The sequence below is a fragment of the Tamandua tetradactyla genome, chromosome 4, assembly GCF_023851605.1.
Source record: "Tamandua tetradactyla isolate mTamTet1 chromosome 4, mTamTet1.pri, whole genome shotgun sequence".
NCBI classification, from domain to species: Eukaryota; Metazoa; Chordata; class Mammalia; order Pilosa; family Myrmecophagidae; genus Tamandua; species Tamandua tetradactyla.
Window position 1 is genome coordinate 14,946,626 of NC_135330.1, and position 22,275 is coordinate 14,968,900.

The window sequence follows — 22,275 nt, forward strand, 5'->3', positions numbered from 1 at the left end:
GTATTACAGTTAGGTAGTATTGTGCTATCCATTTCTGAATGTTTACAATCAGTCCTGTTGCACAATCTATATCCCATCAATTCCAATTACCCAATATCTACCTTATTTCTATCTCTTGTTGGTCTCTGTTCTTAACTGAAATTCTCCAAGTTCATTCACTAGTTTTAGTTCATATCAGTGAGACCATACAGTATTTGCCCTATTATTTCTGGCTAATCTCACTCAGTATAATATCCTCAAGGTCCATCCATATTGTTACATACTTCATAACTTTATTCTGTCTTACAGCTGCATAATATTCCATCACATGTACATACCACAGCTTATTTAGTCACTCGTCTGTTAATGGACATTTTGTCTGTTTCTATCTCTTTGCAATTGTAAGTAATGCTGCTATAAACACTGGTGTGCAAATGTCCTTTTGTGTCCTTGTCTTGTGTCCTCTGAGTAGATACCTAGCAATGGTATTGCCGGGTCATATGGCAATTCTATACTTCGCTTTCTGAGGAACCGCCAAACTGCTTTCCACAGCAATTGTACCATTTGACATTCCCCACCAACTGTGGATAAGTGTGCCTCTTTCTCCACATCCTCTCCAGCACTTGTGGTTTTCTGTTTTATTGATAATGACCATTCTGATGGGTGTGAGATTGTAGTTTTGATTTGCATTGTGGTTTTGATTTGCATTTCCCTAATAGCCGGGGAAATTGAGCATCTTTTCATGTGCCTTCCAGCCATTTGTATTTCCTCTTCTGAGAAGTGTCTGTTCATGTCTTTTGCCCATTTTGTAATTGGATTGTCTTTTGTTGTTGAGTTGAACAATCTCTTTATATATTCTGGATACTAGACCCTTATCTGATATATCATTTCCAAATATTGTCTCACATTGTGTAGGTTGTCTTTTTACTTTCTTGACAAAGTTCTTTGATGCACCAAAGTGTTCAGTTTTGAGCAGTTCCCATGTCTTTTTTTCTTTCTTCAATGCTCGTGCTTTGGGTGTAAGATCTAGGAAACCACCTCCTATTGTAAGATTTATAAGATATTTCCCTGCATTTTCTTCTAACACTTTTATGGCCTTAGATCTACTGTTTAGGTTTTGATCCATTTTGAGTTAATTTTTGTATAGGGTGTGAGATATGGATCCTCTTTCATTCTTTTGCATGTGGATATCCAGTTCTCTAGGCACCATTTATTGAAGAGACTGTTCTGTCTCAGGTGAGTTTGCTTGACTGCCTTATCAAAGATCAATTGTCCGTAGATGACAGGGTCTATATCTGAACACTCTATTTGATTCCATTCGTCAGTGTGTCTATCTTTATGCCAGTACCATAATATGCCTTAAAGTCAAGTAGTGCAAGACCAGGATATTTTTAGCTGTTCCAGGCACCCTGCCCTTCCAGATAAATTTGGTTATTGGTTTTTCTATTTCTGAAAAGTAAGTTTTTGGGATTTTAATTGGTATTGCATTGAATGTATAAATCAATTTAGGTAGAATTGACATCTAAATATATTTAGTCTTCCAATCCATGAATATGGTACGCCCTTCCATTTGTTTAGATCTTCTGTGATTTCTTTTAGTTCTGCAAAGTATTTTATGCCTTCTATGCAACCCTTGCCACATGCATTTTTTTTCTCTCCAATCCTTTTCTCTCTTTGGCTGAGTCAGTTTCAATTCATTGTTTTTATTCCTCAGTATATATCTTAGGTTCCCATTTCTTTGCTTTTTTGGTGATGTTTTTTCCTTTTAATTAGAGTAAATGTAGGCTTACAGAAAGTACAAGATTCCCATACAGCCCCATACCTCCCTTCCCCCACAATTTCCCTATTATTAATATTTTGCATCCGTGAGGTACTTTTCAAATGAAAGAATGTTATTGTAATTATAATATTAACTACATTCCATAGTTTACATTAGGCCACATGTGCCTTTTTTGAGGATACTATTTAGCTTTGTTATCATAGAATTATGAATGATTGCAAAACTTCAGTTTTGGTCACGTAATACTGTCTTTTCTATCAGCTAGGTGTTCTTTCACTCAATTTCTCCCATTGTATCACCTCCTTTAGGCATTGTGTATGCCTTGACTAAGAGCTCATTGAAGGCAGGAACATGTGTTATCAATGTATCCCTAGTTTTTCATACATAATAATTGTTCAAGATGTGGCCAGATAAATTTGAATTACCATGGTATCGCCATAGAAAATTGGAAAATGACATTTGTGATCTGTAGGCTATATCTTCCTCCTTTTTATTGCATGTGCTTCTAGGAATATGTTCTATTTACTGTATTTTTATTTGCATGAAGAGTTAGTAGTAGTGATGATTTTCTTATAACAACTGTCTTCTTAGGAAACAAATTTTGTGCATATGTGTTTCAGATATGATCATTCGATTTCAAATGACAAAGCCCTGATGGTGCTAACTGAGGAACCACTACTCTATATTCCTCCTCCTCCCTGTCAACCCCTAATTAACACAACAGAATCTCTCAGGTGAGTGTTGTAGATTGCTACAGAACTATCTGAATGGGTTCCTGTATTTATCTTTGGAACCTAGAAAAGTTATTTGTTCAGATTGGCTACATGGCTGAGAGAAGTTTTTGAATTACTTGCTAGATAATCATAGGTATATCAATTGTTTTCTAATTTCCCCAGCAATCTGTTAGAGATCCTGATGGGTCTATTTCAGGTGCTGGTATTGTTGCTTACATAGTTAAATATGTCTTAATATTTGAAAACTACAGAATGATATTTATATAAAAATTCAGGCATACTGATGGTAACATTAATAGTGAAAGGAACCTTTTTCCTCAAATTAGAAAGTTAATAATTTAAGGATATGTGATTCAGGTGATATTTTCCCAGTTACCCTTCCTTATCAGCTTTACCCTTGAATTTTTTTCCTGTGATTTTGGGCCCTATCCCTGAACCCCATAAAATACCTGTGTTTTTTTGTGTGTGATAAATAGTAACCAAGTATAGTTAAATAAGCATATACTATCATCTTCAAAATTACTCCAAAGGTAAGCAAAATAAAGAGGAGTTATATAAGAACTGGACTTTTTTAAATATCCAATGTTAGAATATTTGAATTATGGTGCATTGATTTTTTGTGTGTGTGTGTACGTTGCAGTTTAGTTCATTCTTTTCCTTCTCTCCAAAGAGCATGCTTTTAAAAGGCTTACATGTGTCCATTTGTTCATAGTCCTGTGACTTGTTAAGTTCTTCCCATCATCTCAGAAGTTTGTGTATACACAACCCAAGAGTAGAAACTGCAAATACTTTTTTGTGGGAAAATTTTTGCGTCTAATATTTATATTTGGCAGGCACTTAGTTATGATTTTCCTTGAATTTTGAACTCATGATTGAGGGAGGCTATCATGTAATAAACTTATCTTTGTAAAAAAAAAATTGAAGAACAAGTGGCACATGTTCAGAGAGTAGAATAAAAGTATCAAATCCAGTAAAAAGTGGACCAGCTCACTGTCTGTCCAAGGCCAGGGCTTTTCTCTTTAGGGTACACACAGTCCCCACTTACCAAGAAAAGTGATTCAACTCCAAGAGAGGGGACTCTGTCTAGACTTTACAGAGCCACTTCTTGAAGACTCAGTAATGCAAAATTCTAAATATCAAAATTAATGTAGTAAAATCGATAAATAAATAAAAAACAAATTAACATTAGAGTGTCTTAGCTTTTTCAAGTCAAAAACTCATAATGAGTTATCAGCCACTTGGAATCCTCTTTGGAACCTACAGAATGTGAATAAATTTATTTCCAAAGAAGGAGTGAGACTTTTGTTTCTATGAAATATATTATATTAATTAAGCTGTTTTATAGGTTAAATCATGAACTTCGAGGGTGGGTTCATAGACATGAAGTGGAAAGGACCAAGTCAAGAAGAATGACAAATAATCAACAGAAAACTCGTATTCTTCAGGTATGTTTCTGCTCGTCTTCGAACAATGATTGACGTATTTGTTGAAAGGCTTCTCCCAGCTGGGTTATTCTTTTTCCCTGAAAGATTTGAGGAGCTTTATTTAGCTGCTGAGATGCAGCTGTCACTACCACTGAAATCCTCCTCCAAGATTTTATAGCACTAGTATAACTTCCTCACACGTGTTGCTGTTTCCTAATCTCTCCCTCAAATTTGCTTTCAAGCCAGGAGTTTGTATATTGAAATCTATATAAAATACTTCAGACGTAAATGGTATAGTAAGTGATACTGTTTTATCTCCTCTGTCTTAGAAGTTTTCAAAAAGAAGATACTGAAACATGGGGCGGCAAGGATGTGTAGGACGTTTTAAATGAAGGCATATACTACTACAGCTTAATGACAGCTCTTATTTAGAACTTATTTAGTAGGGCTTCCAACTTAATGTTGTTTGCTCCAAAGTACCATTTATAATCACTCTTTAATTTATAAAATATTTACTACTACTTCTGAAGCACAGAGACTAGCAACTGGCACATTGTAGAATCTCAATAAATGTAATCCTAATGAGCAGGTACTATTCTAGTCCCTGGGAATGCAGTAATTAGTGTGATAAAGTTCCTCCCTTCATGGAACTTTCATTGTAGTGGCGTAATAAACAAGTAATAATAATAAAAAATAAATAAGTAAATATAGTAATAGATAATTAATAAGTAAATCATTATATAAACCTAAAAATAGAGATAAGTTTTTCTAAAGAAAAATAAAGAAGGATGGTAGGTTAGGGTTTGAATTGAAAGATAAATTGCTCCTTTGCTTCTTGCTTTGGATGTTGAGGGAGAGAGATCTTGAAAGATTAATCCAAATGTTTTGGGCATCTGGCCTGGATTTTAATCAATGTTCAGTTGTCTTAAACTCTGTCACATTAACTAACCTACGGCAAGGGAGACTGAGGACATGTAGTCTTCTTGTGTGCTCAGGGAGAAGGAAAGGATTTTGTAAGACTATAATGTTTCTTCAGCCATAGACAGAAAATGAGCAAACAATAAAAATATATGGGGGAAAATCTGGGGTAAGAGCTCTTAGACAAAGAAAAGAAAAATATAAAGATCCTCAAGAGAGAATGGTTTGCATATTAGAGGAATATCAAGTTCAGTAAGGCTGAAATGCAGTAACTGAAGAAAGTGTGGTAGGAAATGAGGTCAGAGTGACAGTAGAGACTAAATCATATCAAACCTCATAGGCTATAATGAAAACTTTGGATTTCATTCTTGGTATGAGGGGAAGGCATTGAAGGTTTGAACAGAGAAATGACTTGATCTGACTTATGTTTTTTTAAAAAAAATCACTCTAGCTGCTATATAGGGTAGACCATGGTGGAAGACATGATTGACAGTGGGGAGACAAGTTAAGCAGCCATTTCACAAGTTTAGGTGAGAGATCATTATGACCAAATCAGTGTACATGTGGAAGTGGTGGAAAATATTTGGATATATTTTGAAGATAAAGCTGATAGAAATATTCCAAAGCTATTCATTTGGAATAAAAAGGAATCAATGATAATTTTTATACCTTAGCAACTGTATAAAAGGTGATGCCATTTACTGAGATAAGGAAGACTGGGAAAGGAGGAGTGGAGATAAGAAACAAATTTTAGACATGTTAAGTTTGATATAGCTATTAGACATTCAGTGAAGTCAAGTGCACAATACAGTTCTGGAGTTTAGGAGAGAGATTGAGACTGGAAGTTTAATTTGAGATATCACCTTAGAAGACAGTAAAGAGGTGAGACAGTGAGGAGCCAAGCATGCACACCTCCAGTATTAGAGGCTGGGAGAGGAGGAAGAACCAGCATTTGAAAAGGAAGATAGTGAGGTAAGAGAAAATGGAGAATAACAGTATCCCAAAACCCAAGCAAAGAGTTTTTTCAGAAAGAAGAATTAATTAACTATTAGAGAGTCTAAGAGATACTGAGTAAATTGAGGACTGAGAAATAACCATGGGTTTGATCATTGGAGCTTGTTGGTGACTTTTTGACAAAGTGATGTCCTTGGAATGGTGATGATAAAAGCCTGACTGAAATGAATTCAGGATGTAATAATACATGAAGAAATGGAGAAAATTATTTCAGAGTGATCTCCATAGATGGTAACAGAGAAATGGAGTAGCTAAAGGGATTAAGGAAAGGATTTTATTTTTGGATGGGAAATAGTTCACCAGGTTTGCATGTTTATATGCTAATGAAACACCTTAACTATTTTGTTATTTGGGGACTAATTGGAAGCAGTGTGCAGTATGTTCAAAAATACACTACAATGATATTGAGAAACATGGACTATTAACCATTCAGGTAGCTGTTTTCATTTATAACATAATGAAGTTAGTCTAGATGACCTGCACAACTCTATATGAGCTCTACACTCTGACATTCTGTGAGTCTATGATTATCCAGTATGTGGCTCTTTGAACCTTTCTGACACCTTTGTTCACCTACTGTGGCAACTATACTTGTTGTCAGAACTTCTAGAGTCTTCAGGAAATCACTACCAAGGAAACAGATACCACAGAGTCCCAAAGCTACTGACTGGCATGGGAATGCTGAATCCAGTACTGCAAAAATTCAAGTCAGTCAAAGCCTACACATCATATGCCTAATGCCAGAGGAAAAATGGACTTTACCTCCCTTCTACTTTCCAAATCTGGCACAAGTGCATCTTATTGGCAAAACTTAAATTGTATTCAGAATCTTGGTGGCAAAAATGTTTGAGATGTGGTTTCCAGGCTTTCAGACTTGGCCCTACGGGGGAAGAGCATGAAAAGAGGCAGGAATAGACCATCATAGTAAATAATCCCAGAAGGAAGTGATATATTCAGTTTGTATAATGGACTTTATGAAAAATTAGATTAAAATGATTGGTTTAGAAAAGTTTTTTGCTTTATCTTTTTATTTGGTTTTGGCTTTATCTTTTGATAGAATTTTTCATGCTATTCTTTCCTGTTCATTGGATAAATGAATGGAGAGGTTACTGTTGGAAAGGAGTGCTTGGTATTCTTTAATTTGAAGGAGTTCTACTATGAGGAAAATAATTTTGTTTTAGTTGTACAGCCTTTCCGTATTTGGAAGAGATTTATAGTTTAATCCAAAGTCTTATCTTTTTCTCTGCTATTTTGGGTGCATATCTTTCTGAAGGGAGCTTAGATAATACTCATGAATGTGGGACGCTTTCCTTTAAATCAAGGAAATGACAGGAATGACTAGATTTATCAAAGGTAAGAGAAGTTCTTGGTCAGTCAGGAGGAGAATAATCATTCTGCTTCTGCTGTTGTCAATACCAGAACAAGTAGGAATCTCTGATTCTCTTTCTTAGTGTACAGAGTCTACACCTACTGTGCTTTGTCTTCTCTCCTCATTTCAACCTTCTTTTTCCTCATAATTACCTCTTTCAGATGGTAAAAAAACCCACAAAAATCATATAAAGTAGTCTGTAGATTTGATGAATTGACATTACTTTGAAATTTCTGTCATCTTTTAGCCTTATGTCCTTGATTTGGCTTGCCTTATTTCATAATTCCATCCTCTTCCTAGATTTTGAGTTTTTAAAAAGTTATAGGGGAAAGTTGTGAAAATATCCTTCAAATTGAAGGCAAAATAAGGAAATTTTCAGACAAAAACTGAGAGAATTTGTCTCCAGTGGACCTGCACTGTAAGAAATACTAATAGGAGTGTTTTAGACTTAGAGTAAGAAGTACTTAAATTGTAGTACCAAGTAGAACCCCAGATAAGCAGGAACAGAGAGCACCAGAACAGGTAAATAGCTGGTTAAAATAAAAAATATCTATTTTTAGGTGTGTGTATATTTAAATTTCTTAAAAAGACTATTGTCTTTTAAAAGTAAAACTACTAATTTATTGTTGGGTTTATAGCATATATAGAAGTAAAACATTAGGAACAGAAAAGAGAGTAAATGGAATTATACTCTTATAAAGTTTCTATATTGTTCAAATAATATTTGAAGGTAGACTGTGGGAGCTTAAAGATTAATATATCATCTCTAGTGCAACCACTTAAAAATAAATAAGTATAGCTGAAAAGCCAATACAAGATATAAAAATGGAATACTAAAAATAAGCAATTTAATCAAAAGAAGACAGGGAAAAGAGGAGCAAACAAAGAGCAAATAGGATAAATAGAAAATATATACCAAGATCGTAGAGTTAAACCCAGCCATGCTAGTAATTAAATTTAATGGGCAACGTAACATCAATTAAAGGGCAGATTATCAAAATGGATTTTTTCTTAAGAAAGAAAGACCCTACTACATGCTGTTTATAAGAAATATACTTTAAATGTAAAGAGACAAATTGAAAATGGAAGGGTGAAAACTACGTGTACCATCCAACCAATAAGCATTAGAAAGCTGGTGTGGCTATATGCATCAGACAAGCAGACGTCCAGACAAAGGGTATTTAGAAGAACAGAGGGAAATTTCATATTGATAGAAGGATCATTTATTTAATCAAGACATAAAATTCTAAATGTACAGTTCCTTAATAACAAAGCTTCAAAATACAAAAAAGTGACAGAACTGAAGGAAAAAACAGATGAATCTATAACATAAAGATTTTTGACACCCCCTCATTTCTGTCTGCTTCATGTTCTTTTCTATTTTGAATTTTTGCTGAATAAATCCATATAGCTAAAAATGTAAAAGCTTATGGCTAAACTTTCAGAGGTTTCTTTGCTAATTGGTATAAATCTTAGATAAGTAAATGGCATATGCCATTTCTATTTGCCTAATGTCTCTATAATGCAGCTTACCTTACAGTTTACCAACCCATTTCTGAGACTAGAAAAAGAAATCTGACTTCTTTCAGACTTCTACTACTTTCTAGGTATCAGAAATCATTTCTTATTCACCAACAGTTTAATCTTCTCATTCTAAACCTTACACTTATCAACTAGTTATAAGGTAATTTTGACATTAATATTTACTTAAATCAGTAAGTACAGTATTTTAATACTTAAGTATATTTGTATTTTTTCTTTGCATTGTATTAGTCTTGTTTTCATTATTGTTTAACAAACATTTATTGAAAACCCATTAAATGCAAGACCTCCATTAGATTTTTATGAAATAAGAACCTTGACTTGTTACAGTGCCAGAAGTTGGAAGCCCTATATTCTTCCTGTTCTGGTCACCAAACAAAACTGTCCCCTCTCCTTATCTCCCTTAACTCTTTGTGTATTCTTCTGTTTTAGCATTTATCACATTGTATTATATTCATATGACTGTCTTCCCAGTCAAATGGTGAGCTTCTTGAGGGCAAAGGCCAAATATTCAACTTCATAGCCCTAGTGTATGTAGTAGTTGACTCTATAAAAGTTTGCTGAAGGATGCATCAGTAGGCACTGTAATGAACAAATGTAGGAGTTTTATTATTAAACAAATAATTAAGTCACTGTTTGACCAGAGTTATAGTGAGAGTACTTCCTTAACATAATAATAATAATAATTAGCAATATGTCCTTGGACTCTGATACCCTTACAAAACTCTTGTGAAGATCAGCTTACAAAGTCGCGAGGGCATGTAAGCGACACAGGGCAAAGCAGATGCTATGTGGAAGACACATTGCCGGTGTGGTATATGTGGGCCACTAGTGGTTCCTGATGAGACTGTTCTCTTTCCAAAAGAGTCATCAGTGGGATCTCTTACTGATAGTTTAGTCCTTACAGATTTTTATGCATGAAGATCTTTGTGTTAAACTCTATGATATGGTTTCATTTTGAAACTTACATACATCTTAAGAACTTTTCATTGGTATCATAACTTTTTTAGACAAGCATAAGTTGTTATATGTCTGGTAACACTTGTATGGTTTGGTCATAAAACTTACCAATAAGGCACATCTCTCAGCCCAGAATGTGACAAGAAATTTTCTGATTTATATGCTGATATTTAGTTATGTGATATGTGACCTTAAAATGTCAAAATATTTGTGGAAAAAATTTATGAATCCTTTAGTGATAGACTATTTAGTAGTAGACTGTAGATGGAATCAATTTTGGAAAATTTTCATGTAAGTTCATTTTATGGCATACAACATTTTTTTTTCCCTTCCAGGGTGCTCTGGAACAGGGTTCAAATTCTCAGCTGATGGCTGTCCAATACACAGAAACCACTAGTATCAGGTAAGAGAGTGTGGAAGCGCTTAGCTAAGGAATTTTAAATAGCTAATAATTTAGTAAAGTTGATTCATACTTCTCTTCCACCTGCGGTTTATGCTCATCTATGACTTTAGATTAGTCCACATGATATATATATACTTCTGAGCAGTTGGAGAAAGCCAAATAATTTCAACAGGTTAACTCTATCAAATCCTTAAAAACAAAATCGGAATTCTGTCATGATTTTGCTAAAAATCGTAAATACGCTTATCTCTACTGTCCTTGATTTTTATCTATTTCATGAGGCTAGGGATAGGGAATATTATTTGTGTGTATATGTTTGAAACATTCTAGGTATCCTGCTGAGTGCTTTACATTTTATCTTTAAATCATATAGTAACTTGAACCATGATCCCTATTATATATATCAAGAAACTAGGAAAGTTGTTATAAATTTCAGAGTCATAGAACCAATAATTGGTAGAACCTGAATTCAGACCCCGTTTGACTTAAAATGCATTTTTCGCTATACAGTACTAAAGGTTTTGAAAGATTCAGAGGGGTACTGTACCTAGAGAATTTTAAATGTGTTGACCAAAACCTAGCTGATTAAAAGGAAAGATAATGTGGGAGGCAATATGTATTATGGTAAAAATCATAACTTTAGAGTTGAACAGAGGTCAGATTATACCACCCACTTAGTTGCTGTGCACACTGGAGAAGGTTAACTTATTTAAGTTTCCTTGTCTACAAATATGGGTTGCACGGTTGATATAATGATTAAATTGGATAATACATTTAAAGTGCTTAGCATGGTACTCAGCACATATTAAGAGTTCGAAAAATGGTAATGATGATGATGTGACAGTATTAACAACAGTACCACTGAAATGTAAGTTGTCTCATTTCTGTCTGCAATTCTACTATACATTATAGTTCACTATTTATTTACTTTTAATTTAAAATATATACTTAGAACCTACTGTGTGTCAGATAATGTTCCAGCCACTGAGAACCTGTTTAGTTCATTTCCTACCAATTGGAAATTCCTATTAAATGGCAGTGAGCACCATATCAGTTATCATAAATGTTTAAAATGCTATATTATTATGTAGGAATATATTAAATATGTACAATAACTAATACTTCTCTATTAACCAGAAATATTTTATTCAATTACTAAAAGTGTATTTTAAAAATATGTCCCCTCCGCTTTTTTTTTAGCATAGGCAGGCACTGGGAATCGAACACGGGCATGGCAGGCGAGAATTCTGCCACTGAGCCACTGTCACATTGCCCTGTCCCATGTTTTTGATACATGATTATGATGGCATATTATTTCTCATTAGTTAAAAATATTTTAATGATTTATATTAAAATATTATAAGTAGAAACAGCCTAGTGAGGAAATGAAATTATTTTAAAGGAAGTACAGGTGATTCATTTATAATTTCCTTTTAGGTCAACCTTTTGAATCCCAAGTTTGAAACACAGAAATTTTCTCTTTGGAGAAAACTCTAAAGGATTGCTTTAACTGTTTTGCATATTGGCTTATTATGCTAAAGGGTAAAAGACCCTGGAAATATTATTGAGAACTGTATTAATACCACTTGAATGTATCTTTTGGGATGCAATGTTGTTTGAAGTGTAATCATTTTAGTTTTTAACTTTATAAAGGCACTTGCATAGTCCCTTTTTTATCAGTGCATTTTAATATCAAAGTAGGTGGTGAATGACTTCTATGTAACAGGACCTGTGCTTGGCACTTTACATATATACATCTCTGATCCCAAAAACAATCCTGCAAGGTTTATATGGTTATCTTTGTGTTATTGATGAGGAATCTGAGCTTGCTCAGAGTGATTGGTTTTTCCAAGAATACCCACTTTATTACCAAAAAAATTTAAGTCAAGAAAATGTTTGTGGAAATCTCTTCCTCTTCTGATGCTTTATTATTTTTACACGCTTTGCAATGCACTTGACCCTGTCTAGTACTGTTTAAAGTATCAATTCAGAAATGAGAATTTTAATCTTAGTGAATTGGATCTTATAAATATCCTGATCTTGGGGTTTTTCAAAATGTTATTATAAAAATTATTGCCAAAGTGCTACTAATATTTTGGTTGATAAAAATTCTTATAATTCAGAAATTTATAGCTTTAGAATGGGGAATATTTTGAGGTTACATGCAGTTTTCTAGTTTAAGAATACTTTGCCTTTTTCTTACTTGAGCAGGAACTCAGGGAATGAGCTACAAGTGTATTATGCTTCACCCAGAAGCTATCAAGACTTCTTTGAAGCTATCCGCAGGAGGGGTGACACATTCTATGTTGTGTCATTTAGAAGGGTGAGTACATTTTTAAAAGAAAAAAGCAAATATTTTTGAGTATCTGCTATGTATGAGATATTGGACTGAAAGCTGTGGAACATAAAATTGTGAGAGGAGGCTATATAAACCGGAACATTTTTAAGTGCTATCATACATTCTTGACATTGAGTTATTCAGCGTTATGGATAGGAACATGGTCTTAATGTCCAGCTATTTTATATTTGGAAAATATAAACATATTGATTTTCTTATTAGAGAAATTTTGGGGTTTATTGAACAATCATGCATAAAATATGGGATTCACATTTACCATCCTGTTTTTAACACCTGGCATTGGTATGGTATATTTGTTATAACTAATGAAAGCACGTTTTTAATATGCTCTTACCTATAGACCGTGGCTTAATTAATGATTTTCATTCTTTGTCAGTCTTATAGCCATACTCTTTACTTTTAAAAAAAGGAAAAAGTAAAAAATTACAAATTTCCTATTTAGACTTTGTGGTGGTATTCTCATTTGGTCATTGAGAAATAGATTTACCAAATGTAAGTTAATTGTGGAATGTTGATTTTTCACCCACTTCCTAACCCTTTGATGTTCTAGAAGAAAACAGTCTTCCTTATGTTCAGGAAAACGGTTAGTACTATCTCTCACATTCTGTTTGGATTTTCCATTTCCTAATTACTAATTTTTCACGTCTTAATGTTTTATATCAAGGAAGAGTAAGGATAAACCTAAACTTAATAGACAACATTCTTTTACATTTTTTTCATTTTTGTTATTATTGTTTTTTTACAGTAGGGAAAAGGAAGTTAATTTTTATTATAACTGTAAACTCTGTCATAGAATAGGAATTTAGTTCTTAGATACCTGACTTGTTCTTTTGTTCCTTTTGCTTTTACTAAAATGAAAATGAAGGGTGTGTAATGAAGTACCTCATGCTTGGTCTTTTCTTCTTTCTTTCAACATAGAATATTCTCCCTATAGTTTCATCAAAAAGATAAGTGGCATATTTCTTGTGCAGAAGGATGTAGGTTTTTCTACCCTATTTAGGGTCTTAATTTCACTGACAGAAAGAAATCATTGTAACTGATACAGTGCAGTGTATTTGCACTGGAAAATTAGAAATAGATTCTGAAGCCCCAGGTTTCTCCTAAGGATAAGGCAGACATTTATAATGGTGCCAATATGCAAGCTAGTTTTATTCTATAACTGAATGTGTATTTAGCAAAATAATTTAATATTTAAAAATGTCCAGTAGTCATTGACTGCTTAATATACCACTGTTTAATGTTTCAATTGTCATTCAAACTTACATTCCTTCATATCCTACACTTCTGCAACCATTATTAATCTTATTAAAGTTGAACTGCTGAAATTATTTTCTCCATAAAGCAGGTTAACTGTTGAATAACTGCTGAGTTCCTGTTGTATGAGTCAGCAAGAAAAAATGCTTGTGAGCCCAGTAATCCTGTTCTTTTGACTCTCCTTTAAAAGTTTTTACCTTCAGCACAGTAACCTACTTTATTCTCTTTGTTTAATTTCAGGTCTTCATATCTTTTCCTATATTTATCTTTCCTTCTTTCTCCTCTCCTTGACTTCTTTTGGAATGATTTGGATGGTAGGAGGTGGGGAAAAACGTTTCCTCAGACTTCCAAGTGACTTTGAATGTGGTTAATTGATAGATTAATTAAAAAGAGTTAATGTTATTTTTTTCTTTATGTGTACATGTGATAATCTATTTAGGAAGGGAGGGGTGGAGTAAAGAATATAATAAAGTTAATTTAAGCATATGGGACAGAAACAAATATTCAGGAAAGCTCAAGTAAAGTTAGATAAGAAAGTAATTCCAAGGGGAGAGAAAAGAACATTGAGAAGAAAGGTAGGAAAATGCTATTTAATTTGTCTTTAGTGCCAATAAATATTGAAATACCATTTTTAGATGTTGCTCTCTCATCTACTTATACATACAGAAAGGAATTTTTTATTTCCTAGGGTAGTTTCCCATGAAGAACGGTTCTCTTTGTTGCAAATGACTGTGAATGTTAGTTTGCCTTATTCTCTCTACTTTTGCTTGATATTTCTTTTTCAAATGAGATGGATGCCTACTTTTAGAAAACTTTGTATTTCTTCTTTGTTTTCTGTTTTTAGTACCTGTCCCTCAAGTCAAAAGTAGATACCTAAACGCATCTTTTCATCTATTTCAAATACGTGTATATTGTAACAAGAGAACCTGAGCTCTCTTCTCTCTCTCTGAATACCTTATGTATTCTAGATATAGTACCATATTTGGCTATTTCATTCTTTATGGGTGTCTTATATTGGCAGTATCACATTTATGACATAGATTGTATGGAAGAGATCTTATCTGATAACCTTAAAAAACAGGTACTTCAAGTAAGATATGGGAAATTGAGTACAGGAAACTGGCTCAGCAAGCAAATAGTCCCTCTGTGTTTGTGCTCATCAGCTGGAGTGAATAGTAGTCCTCGTGGAGAATGTAATAGTGGCTCATGTCATTCCTGATTCATTGCAGTTCCAGTGGTTCCACTGAACTCCTTTTCACATATTGCTCAATCCTATACCCACCAAACAGGAGGATGTGATGGGGTATTGTCACCACCCCTTATGTCGAATCATTTTGGCAGTGTTGGTTCATGATCAAGGTCCATTCATCTGTAACCATGGATATGGGATTCGTTTTATTAAATGCATTTTCTGGCTTTGTAAGCCAGCAACTTTATGTAGAAAGAACAGCCTGGGACCATTCTTAGAAAATGATTGCAGTAGGAGCTTAAAGCCTTATAAACAGCTTATTCCACCACATAACCTGATTAAAAAAGAAACTCTCTCTTGTATTGATCATTAATTGTTGTGGTCTAAAAGTCTCATCTATATTGTAGGCATCCTAAAGACAGGAAAAGTCATGTGCTTTTTAATATCACCCTTGATGCTCAGCACAATGCCGGCTACTCAGTGCTTATTGAACAGAATAATTTTAAGTATGGTTCACTAAAAGAATTTACAAGTGCTGAAATTTCATTGTTCTTCATAATTATTTAAAGGGAACTTTTACATCTGTTTTGCTTAAAGGAATTTGAATCTATTCTGATTCAAGAAGTAATATAAACTGAGCTGAATTCCAGCAGAAAGTTTATTTAGATCTCTTAGTTAAACCTCTTTTTGTGCATTTATGGTTACACTAGCTAGAGGTGCATCTACTTATTTCTTGTCTCTAAATCTTAAGTTCTAGAGCTTCAGAAATTACCTGGGTAAAATGTTTAGCGGCTTTCTATTTCATTAGATAGAACTTTGAGATACTTGCATCTTCATTTTTTAATATTTGGCAGAAACAGTTTGAGGTGGCTTTTTGTTAGACCACACTGCTATCTTTTGTCGAGAAGGGATGATGTCTGGTGCCTGTACATATTTGAGTAGCATAAGCCAGAAATTTGAAAAGAGAAGCTATAGGAAAGGCTCAGATTATTGCAGACAGGTTGACTGATGGTGTTATTTGTTCGAAGTGTTTGTCAAAGGTTTATTCCTATGGATGGCCATCACAGAAGAGCAGTGATATTTCCTAAATCAGTACCTAGGTCAATATGTGCTGAGAAGAATGGCATGATATTTTCTGTTTTCTTAATGATATTATTTATTAGAAATTTTTTTGTGTCTATGTATAACATCTTCAGAAGCAGGAGGAATTTCCCTAGTAGTCAAAGGAAATTAGCTTGTTCATTCTACTTCAAAAGGGTATAGCTTCTATGTTTTATCTAGTCTTTGCAACTTGAGCTTGTGCATGAATATTGGAGTTTGGCCACTTTCTTATCTCTGCTTTTATTGCCTTTCAGCCAAATTGTTTCTCTAGCTAGCTGGAAAAAAAAATGTGAGTGATAAGTTTGGAAAGATGCATGCATTTAATAAAAATCATCTCAGAAAAGATACTTAAAAAAATTTAATGATAGAATGTTTATTGGCTTGTTTTGCATTTTTTGAAGACATTAGAAAAAATAACTTAAAAATTCTTCTTTTTAGAAGGGTTTTTCTAATTAATTTTTAACTTATCTCAAAATCCATGTTCTCATTCAGGTCTATTTTAGTGTGCTGGCTGCTGAATCAAATACCTCACAATAGCTTGACTTTAAACAACAGGAATTTATTGGCTTATGATTTTCAGGCTAGGAGAATCATGGCAATACTTTCTACCAGAAAACTGGCATATTGGGCCTGGCTGCCCATAATCTTTGGTCCTTGGCATTTCTTGGCAATGTACATGGCAGCCTCTCCTGGCCTCTTTCTCTGCTTGATTCCATTGACTTCTGGTTTTTAGCTGTTCCCCTGAGGCTTTCTTTCTTTCTCTTTGTGGCCTTTAGTAATAGAATTAAGATCCATACTGATTTAGTTGGGTCACACCTTATTTGAAGTATAGCATCCTCAAAAGGTCCTATGGATTCATACCCAAAGGAGTGGATTAAGTTTAAAAACATATTTTTTCTGGGGTACATAGCTTCAAGTCACCATAATGTTTAAAGCACATTTCAGAAAATAGATGGGGGTTGTATCTGTTTAACCTAGGTTTTTTAATTGTTACATTAGTAACATTCTCTTTTTATATCCATTTTCTGTTTTATTTCATGTATAAGAATACTAGCAACTGTAATGTATGCTACCCTATGGTTTACAAAATCTTTCACATATATAATCTAATCAGTTCTTTATATTTAATAGAGTGCTTACTTGGTCCTATTTTATGAATGGAAAAACTGAGGCAAAGCCAGATTAAATGGCTTATCCAAGAACACAAAAGTAGTAAATAATAGAACTGAAGCAGTAGTTGAGGTATTCTAAATTTATGTGATGATTTTTTTTACTTTACATTCTGTGCTGCTTCTGGATATATTACAATAAATAGCAAAATTGCTGTAGCCCTCTGTGCCAGTTTGAAAGTATTATGTACCCCAGAAAAACCATGTTTTAATCCTGATTCAATATTGTGGGGCAAAAACTTTTGGTTAGATTATCTCCATGGAGATGTTGTACACCCAATTGTGGGTGTGACCTTTTACAATTCTAAGCCTACAAAAATGTCCAAACTAAGCATCCAGGGAAAGATATCTTAATTCAAGGAAGGCTGATGGATCTGGAAAACCTCTGTCAGCTTATGGGTCTGGAAAACCTCTATCATGTTTCTGGCACCTGCTGCTCCCTTGCTCCTGGGCTCCACTGCTTTCATCACCTGTTCCTGTGGGGGTTCCTCACTTTGCTTCTCTGGCACTGGTTTTCATCTCTTGGCTTCTCTTGGTTCTCTTCAGATTCTGGCTTGCTTAACATCTCATGACAATGTTTGCTGGGCTCTAAACATCTCCAAATATCCGTATCTCTGTTCTCTGAAGCAACTGTTCTCCAAGCCTCTACATCTGCTCCCTCTGTTGGCTCCACCACCTCTGTCATTACTCCAAAATGATCCCTCTTTTAAAGGACTCCAGTAAACTAATCAAGACCCACCCAGAATGGCTGGAGTCACATCTCTATCTAATCAAAAGGTCACACTAGGGGCTAGGTTGGGGCTAAGAAAGGGTTTGTTAGGGCGGGCCGCGGTGGCTCAGCGGGCAAAGTGCTTGCCTGCCATGCCGGAGGACCTCGGTTCGATTCCCGGCCCCAGCCCATGTAAAAAACAAACAAACAAAATACAATAAAACAAGAAAATGTTTAAAAGATGTTTCCCTTTCTTCCTTCCTTCCTTCTCTCTGTCTTTCCTTCCCTTCCTCCCTCTCTCTTTAAAAAAAAAAAAAGAAAGGGTTTGTTAAATCTTCAGTGATATAGAGTTTCTTTTTGGGGTGATGGAAAAATTTTAGTATTGGATCAGATATTTTCCTTCTATATCTCCAAAGTCTGTGTCTTGGTTTCATCTCTCTGCTCTCTGTGTCAGCTCTGAGCACTTTCACTGTTTTCTGCGTTTTTTTCTCTTCATAGAGGACTCCAATAAAAGGATTAAAATTCACCTTAAATTGGGTGGGTCACATTTCCATGGAAAAAATTTAATCAAAAGATCCAACCAACAAAAGACTGACCCCATGAGACTGGATTAGAAGAACATGGCTTTTCTGGAGTCTATAACAGCTTCACACGAGCACAGATTGCATTTTCTTTTTGAAATTATTTAAGTGATTCAGTGTAATAGAGTTGTTACATTTTAAGGGTTTTGAAAACAAGCACAACAAAACAAAAAATGTCCAGTTAAAAGGTTTACCTATAAATTAGTTTGTTTTTTAATAACTGGTTGTTTTGTTATTTATTAAAAAACTACTTTTATAGTGCTTACAATTTGCCAATCTTCAGTGCTTATAATATTGGTGATTACAGTTATTATCTTCATTTACACATGGGAACCTGAGATTAAATAATTTTTCCAAGGTAACATTATTTGGAAGTGGCAACGTCAGAATTTAACCTGGGTGGTCTGGCTTCAGGTTATTCCTAATCACTTCACTATGTTGCCTTTCTAAACTTTTGCTATCCAAACATCATACCTTTCTAAGTAGTCAACTTGGAATTTAATTCCATTGATCTCTCTGTTCAAAATGTATTTTGAATTGCTTGGGTTCATTTTTCAAAGAAAACTAGACCAAGAATAAAGGCCTATGGAAAACTTTAAGCCACATGCTACTTAAAGTAATAGTGGGGGAGAAATGAGAGTCAGCAGGGGATCACAGAGCTAATAGAGTTATAGAAGGAGAACTGAATAGTAATACAGATGGGGGAGGGTGGGAAGCAAGGCTTGTTTACTTTATTTTAAAACATGGATGTTAAGGAAGAAGAGTTATTTAAAAAGGAGGTGGTCAGCAGTGTCAGATGTTACAGAGTCTGCTGAGAATGAGAAATGAGGAAAAAAACATTTGCTAGTTTATGTGTAGAAGTCATTGAAGGCTTTGATGATTTGAGGTTATAGGTATGGTGAAGTGATTGAAACAGAATCCAGACTAGAAGCAGTTAGGAGAATGTGCAAAGGAGAGATAGCAGTAGAATTTGGTAAGTTGGATATTGAAGGGAAGGGGAGATAGCCCGGATGTTGTATGTAAGAATAGAACATATGTTTTATCTTCACACACGTTTTTAAGGAAAATGAACAAGTTGATGTTTGTTCCTCATCTGTATTAATATTTTTCTGTTTAAAGCAAAGCATGGAGAAAGTTTCAGAACAATGTTTGTTTATTTGTAGTAGGACTACAAAGAAAAGTAAGGGTATAGAATTAAAGCCAGATTAAAAAAAATTAAAATCATATTTAGTTTTTCTTTAGATACCAGAAATCTTCTAAATCTTAAATAATAGCTGGTTTTTAATAATGGTAAAGGGGTTTTAAAATATGAACGTTTATAGGACAATTTCTTTTTTTTTTAAACAATTTATAGTTTACTTACCATACCGTCCATTCAATGTGTACAATCCGTGGCATTTAGTGTAATCACAGAGTTGTGCATTCATCACCACAATCATTTTAGAACATTTTCATCACTCCAAAAAGAAAAACCTCATACCCCTTAGCAGTCACCTCTCAATCCCTCTATCCCTCCCCCGCCCTATAAAACCACTCATCTAATTCTGTCTTTACAGATTTTCTCTAGGTTTATTTTTATTTACGTTTTATATAAATGTAATCATACAATATACAGGATGTTGTATCTGCAGTAAGTTTCCTTCACTTAGCATAATGCTTTTAAAAATTATTGTTACTAATATTATTTTTAGAGAGATTATAGTGTATAGAAAAGTCATATAAAAATACAACATTCCTATATATTCCCCTATTAGTGACAGTTTGCATAGTGTGGTATGCCTTTGTTACAGTTGCTGAACGAATATTAAAATATTGTTGTTAACTATAGTCCATAGTTTACATTAGGTATATTTTTCCCATATACCCCAGTATTATTAACACCTTGTAATAGTGTCATACGTTTGTTATAATTCATGAAAGAACATTCTTGTATTTTGATTGTTAACCACAGTGCATCATCTACAACAGGTAACAGAACTATTTCTGATTCAATTTTGATATAGATGGTCTTGGAGTTTTTCTAATTTAGAAGTCAGAAAACTAGCATAGTAGCCTGTTAAATCAATTTATGTCTAAACAAAATTAGGTATAAGCTTTCTGATGATGTCATAAAACTTAATTACAGAGGAAGTAATTATAATAATTTGGAAAAATTGATGATTTATGATGCGAGTCAGGATTAAGTTCTGAAACATTCATGTCATTCCTTAACCCCTTTTCCCTTACTCCATATGCAGTGATTTTTTTCATTTTGAACTCCAACTTGTTTCAGTTTTGGCACCATCAGCAAAGCTGAACACTGACATTTAATTGTCTTCTTTTCCTGAAAATTTTTAAGCTAAGAATTTTGTGTTATTTATTTCAAGGCATTGCTGTTTATCTACTTTAAAAGACATGTTATGGCTCGGCTTTGAGGAGTTTTCTAATTCATAGCATGGGGATCATGCTGGAAGGTTATAGGGTGGATGATTAGCTGAGACTAGATTTACCATGAGACAGTGATGGCCTTGATAAAAATATTCAAGAAGTTGATCTATTGTAAATTCTCTATTACATTCTGGTGGTGCTATACACTAATTTAGAATATAGTATCAAATTAATGGATGCAGTATCCAGTTCATTCATTTGTTTAGCATTTACTTAATCCCTGGCTATATACCTGATACTATGCTGGGTACTAGGCATAGAGTGATGACTAAGACAGAGATGGTTCTTGCCCTCAGGGTGCTTAATTGCATAATTATTTAGATATACATATACTACACTCAGGAGTATATTCTTAATAGTATATTCTCATCTAACAATAAGAGTAAATCTGCTTTCTGGGGCTAGTATCACATATTTACTTTGAAATTCCATGAAGAGACTAGTTGAATTCTCCCTCTAAAATATGCTTTAATTAGCAGCTTTTGAATATCTATTCTGGTGGAAAGATAAGCAGTGTCAACTACAGAGAACAATATATAATCAAAAAATAATTTCTCTTTGACTTTGGAATTAAGAAAATCCATCTTAGAGCTATGCATTTATCTGATCAGATATTTATCCACTCTTCTTCGACACATTTGACTCTGATCTGTAAGGCTTCTATTTTGCCATCAGGCCAAGACCCAAACAAGTTTTTAAGAGAGTGGAGATAATTAGATTGATATAGATCAGTGATTTTGTTACCAAGCAAGGGTGTGCTGCCTGATGTGCACAGAAATCAAGACTGTGACACCAGGATTTCAAGAAAAGAAGGAGTTTTATTACATGGCAGCCAAGTAAGGAGAAAAGAGAAAAGAAAAGCTCAAGTCTGTCTAAAGAGTTTAGGTTTTTTAATGGAATTTAACCATAAAACACCAAGCAGCAGTGTTATAAATCACTTAGTTAAATGGAAATAAGCTAAAATAACCATTACAATAGCAAGTATAAATCACTCAGCATCAGACAGCAACTATAACCTCATGTAAAGGCTTGGAAATAAACTAAAGTTACCATTACATCAACAAATATAATTTTTGCAGTCAGGGGCTACAGTTTTCAAACTTTCTGGTTTTAGAATTCCTTTATAGAAACATTAGTAAGAAGACTGGCTTGGTTTATATATTTTTGCAAATCTCTTTAACATCTGGCTTAATAGAGGCAAAATCTAGATTCTCATATCTGCTTCTGATTTGATCTGTTATTTAGTTGAACTATATGAAGAAAATCTGGCCTTAAACAGATACATACATGAATAAGGAAGGAGTATTTTAATAGCCTTTCAGATAATTGTGAATATTCTTCTTTGATGCTACACTAAAATTCT

At 34.0% G+C, this 22,275-nt stretch overlaps 1 protein-coding gene across 5 annotated transcripts in view; it reads left to right on the forward strand.

Annotated features, from left to right (window-relative positions):
• ATF6 (activating transcription factor 6) overlaps window positions 1–22,275 on the forward strand; it is a 276,390-nt gene that overhangs the window by 110,017 nt on the left and 144,098 nt on the right. For 4 of the 5 annotated variants that reach the window (XM_077156701.1, XM_077156699.1, XM_077156703.1 and 1 more), the window contains 4 exons: window positions 2,380–2,493; window positions 3,839–3,938; window positions 10,056–10,123; window positions 12,332–12,446. In XM_077156701.1, coding sequence (XP_077012816.1) covers window positions 2,380–2,493; window positions 3,839–3,938; window positions 10,056–10,123; window positions 12,332–12,446 — 397 coding nt within the window. The remainder of the gene's footprint in view (window positions 1–2,379; window positions 2,494–3,838; window positions 3,939–10,055; window positions 10,124–12,331; window positions 12,447–22,275) is intronic. The other variant, XM_077156700.1, reaches the window with a different exon arrangement.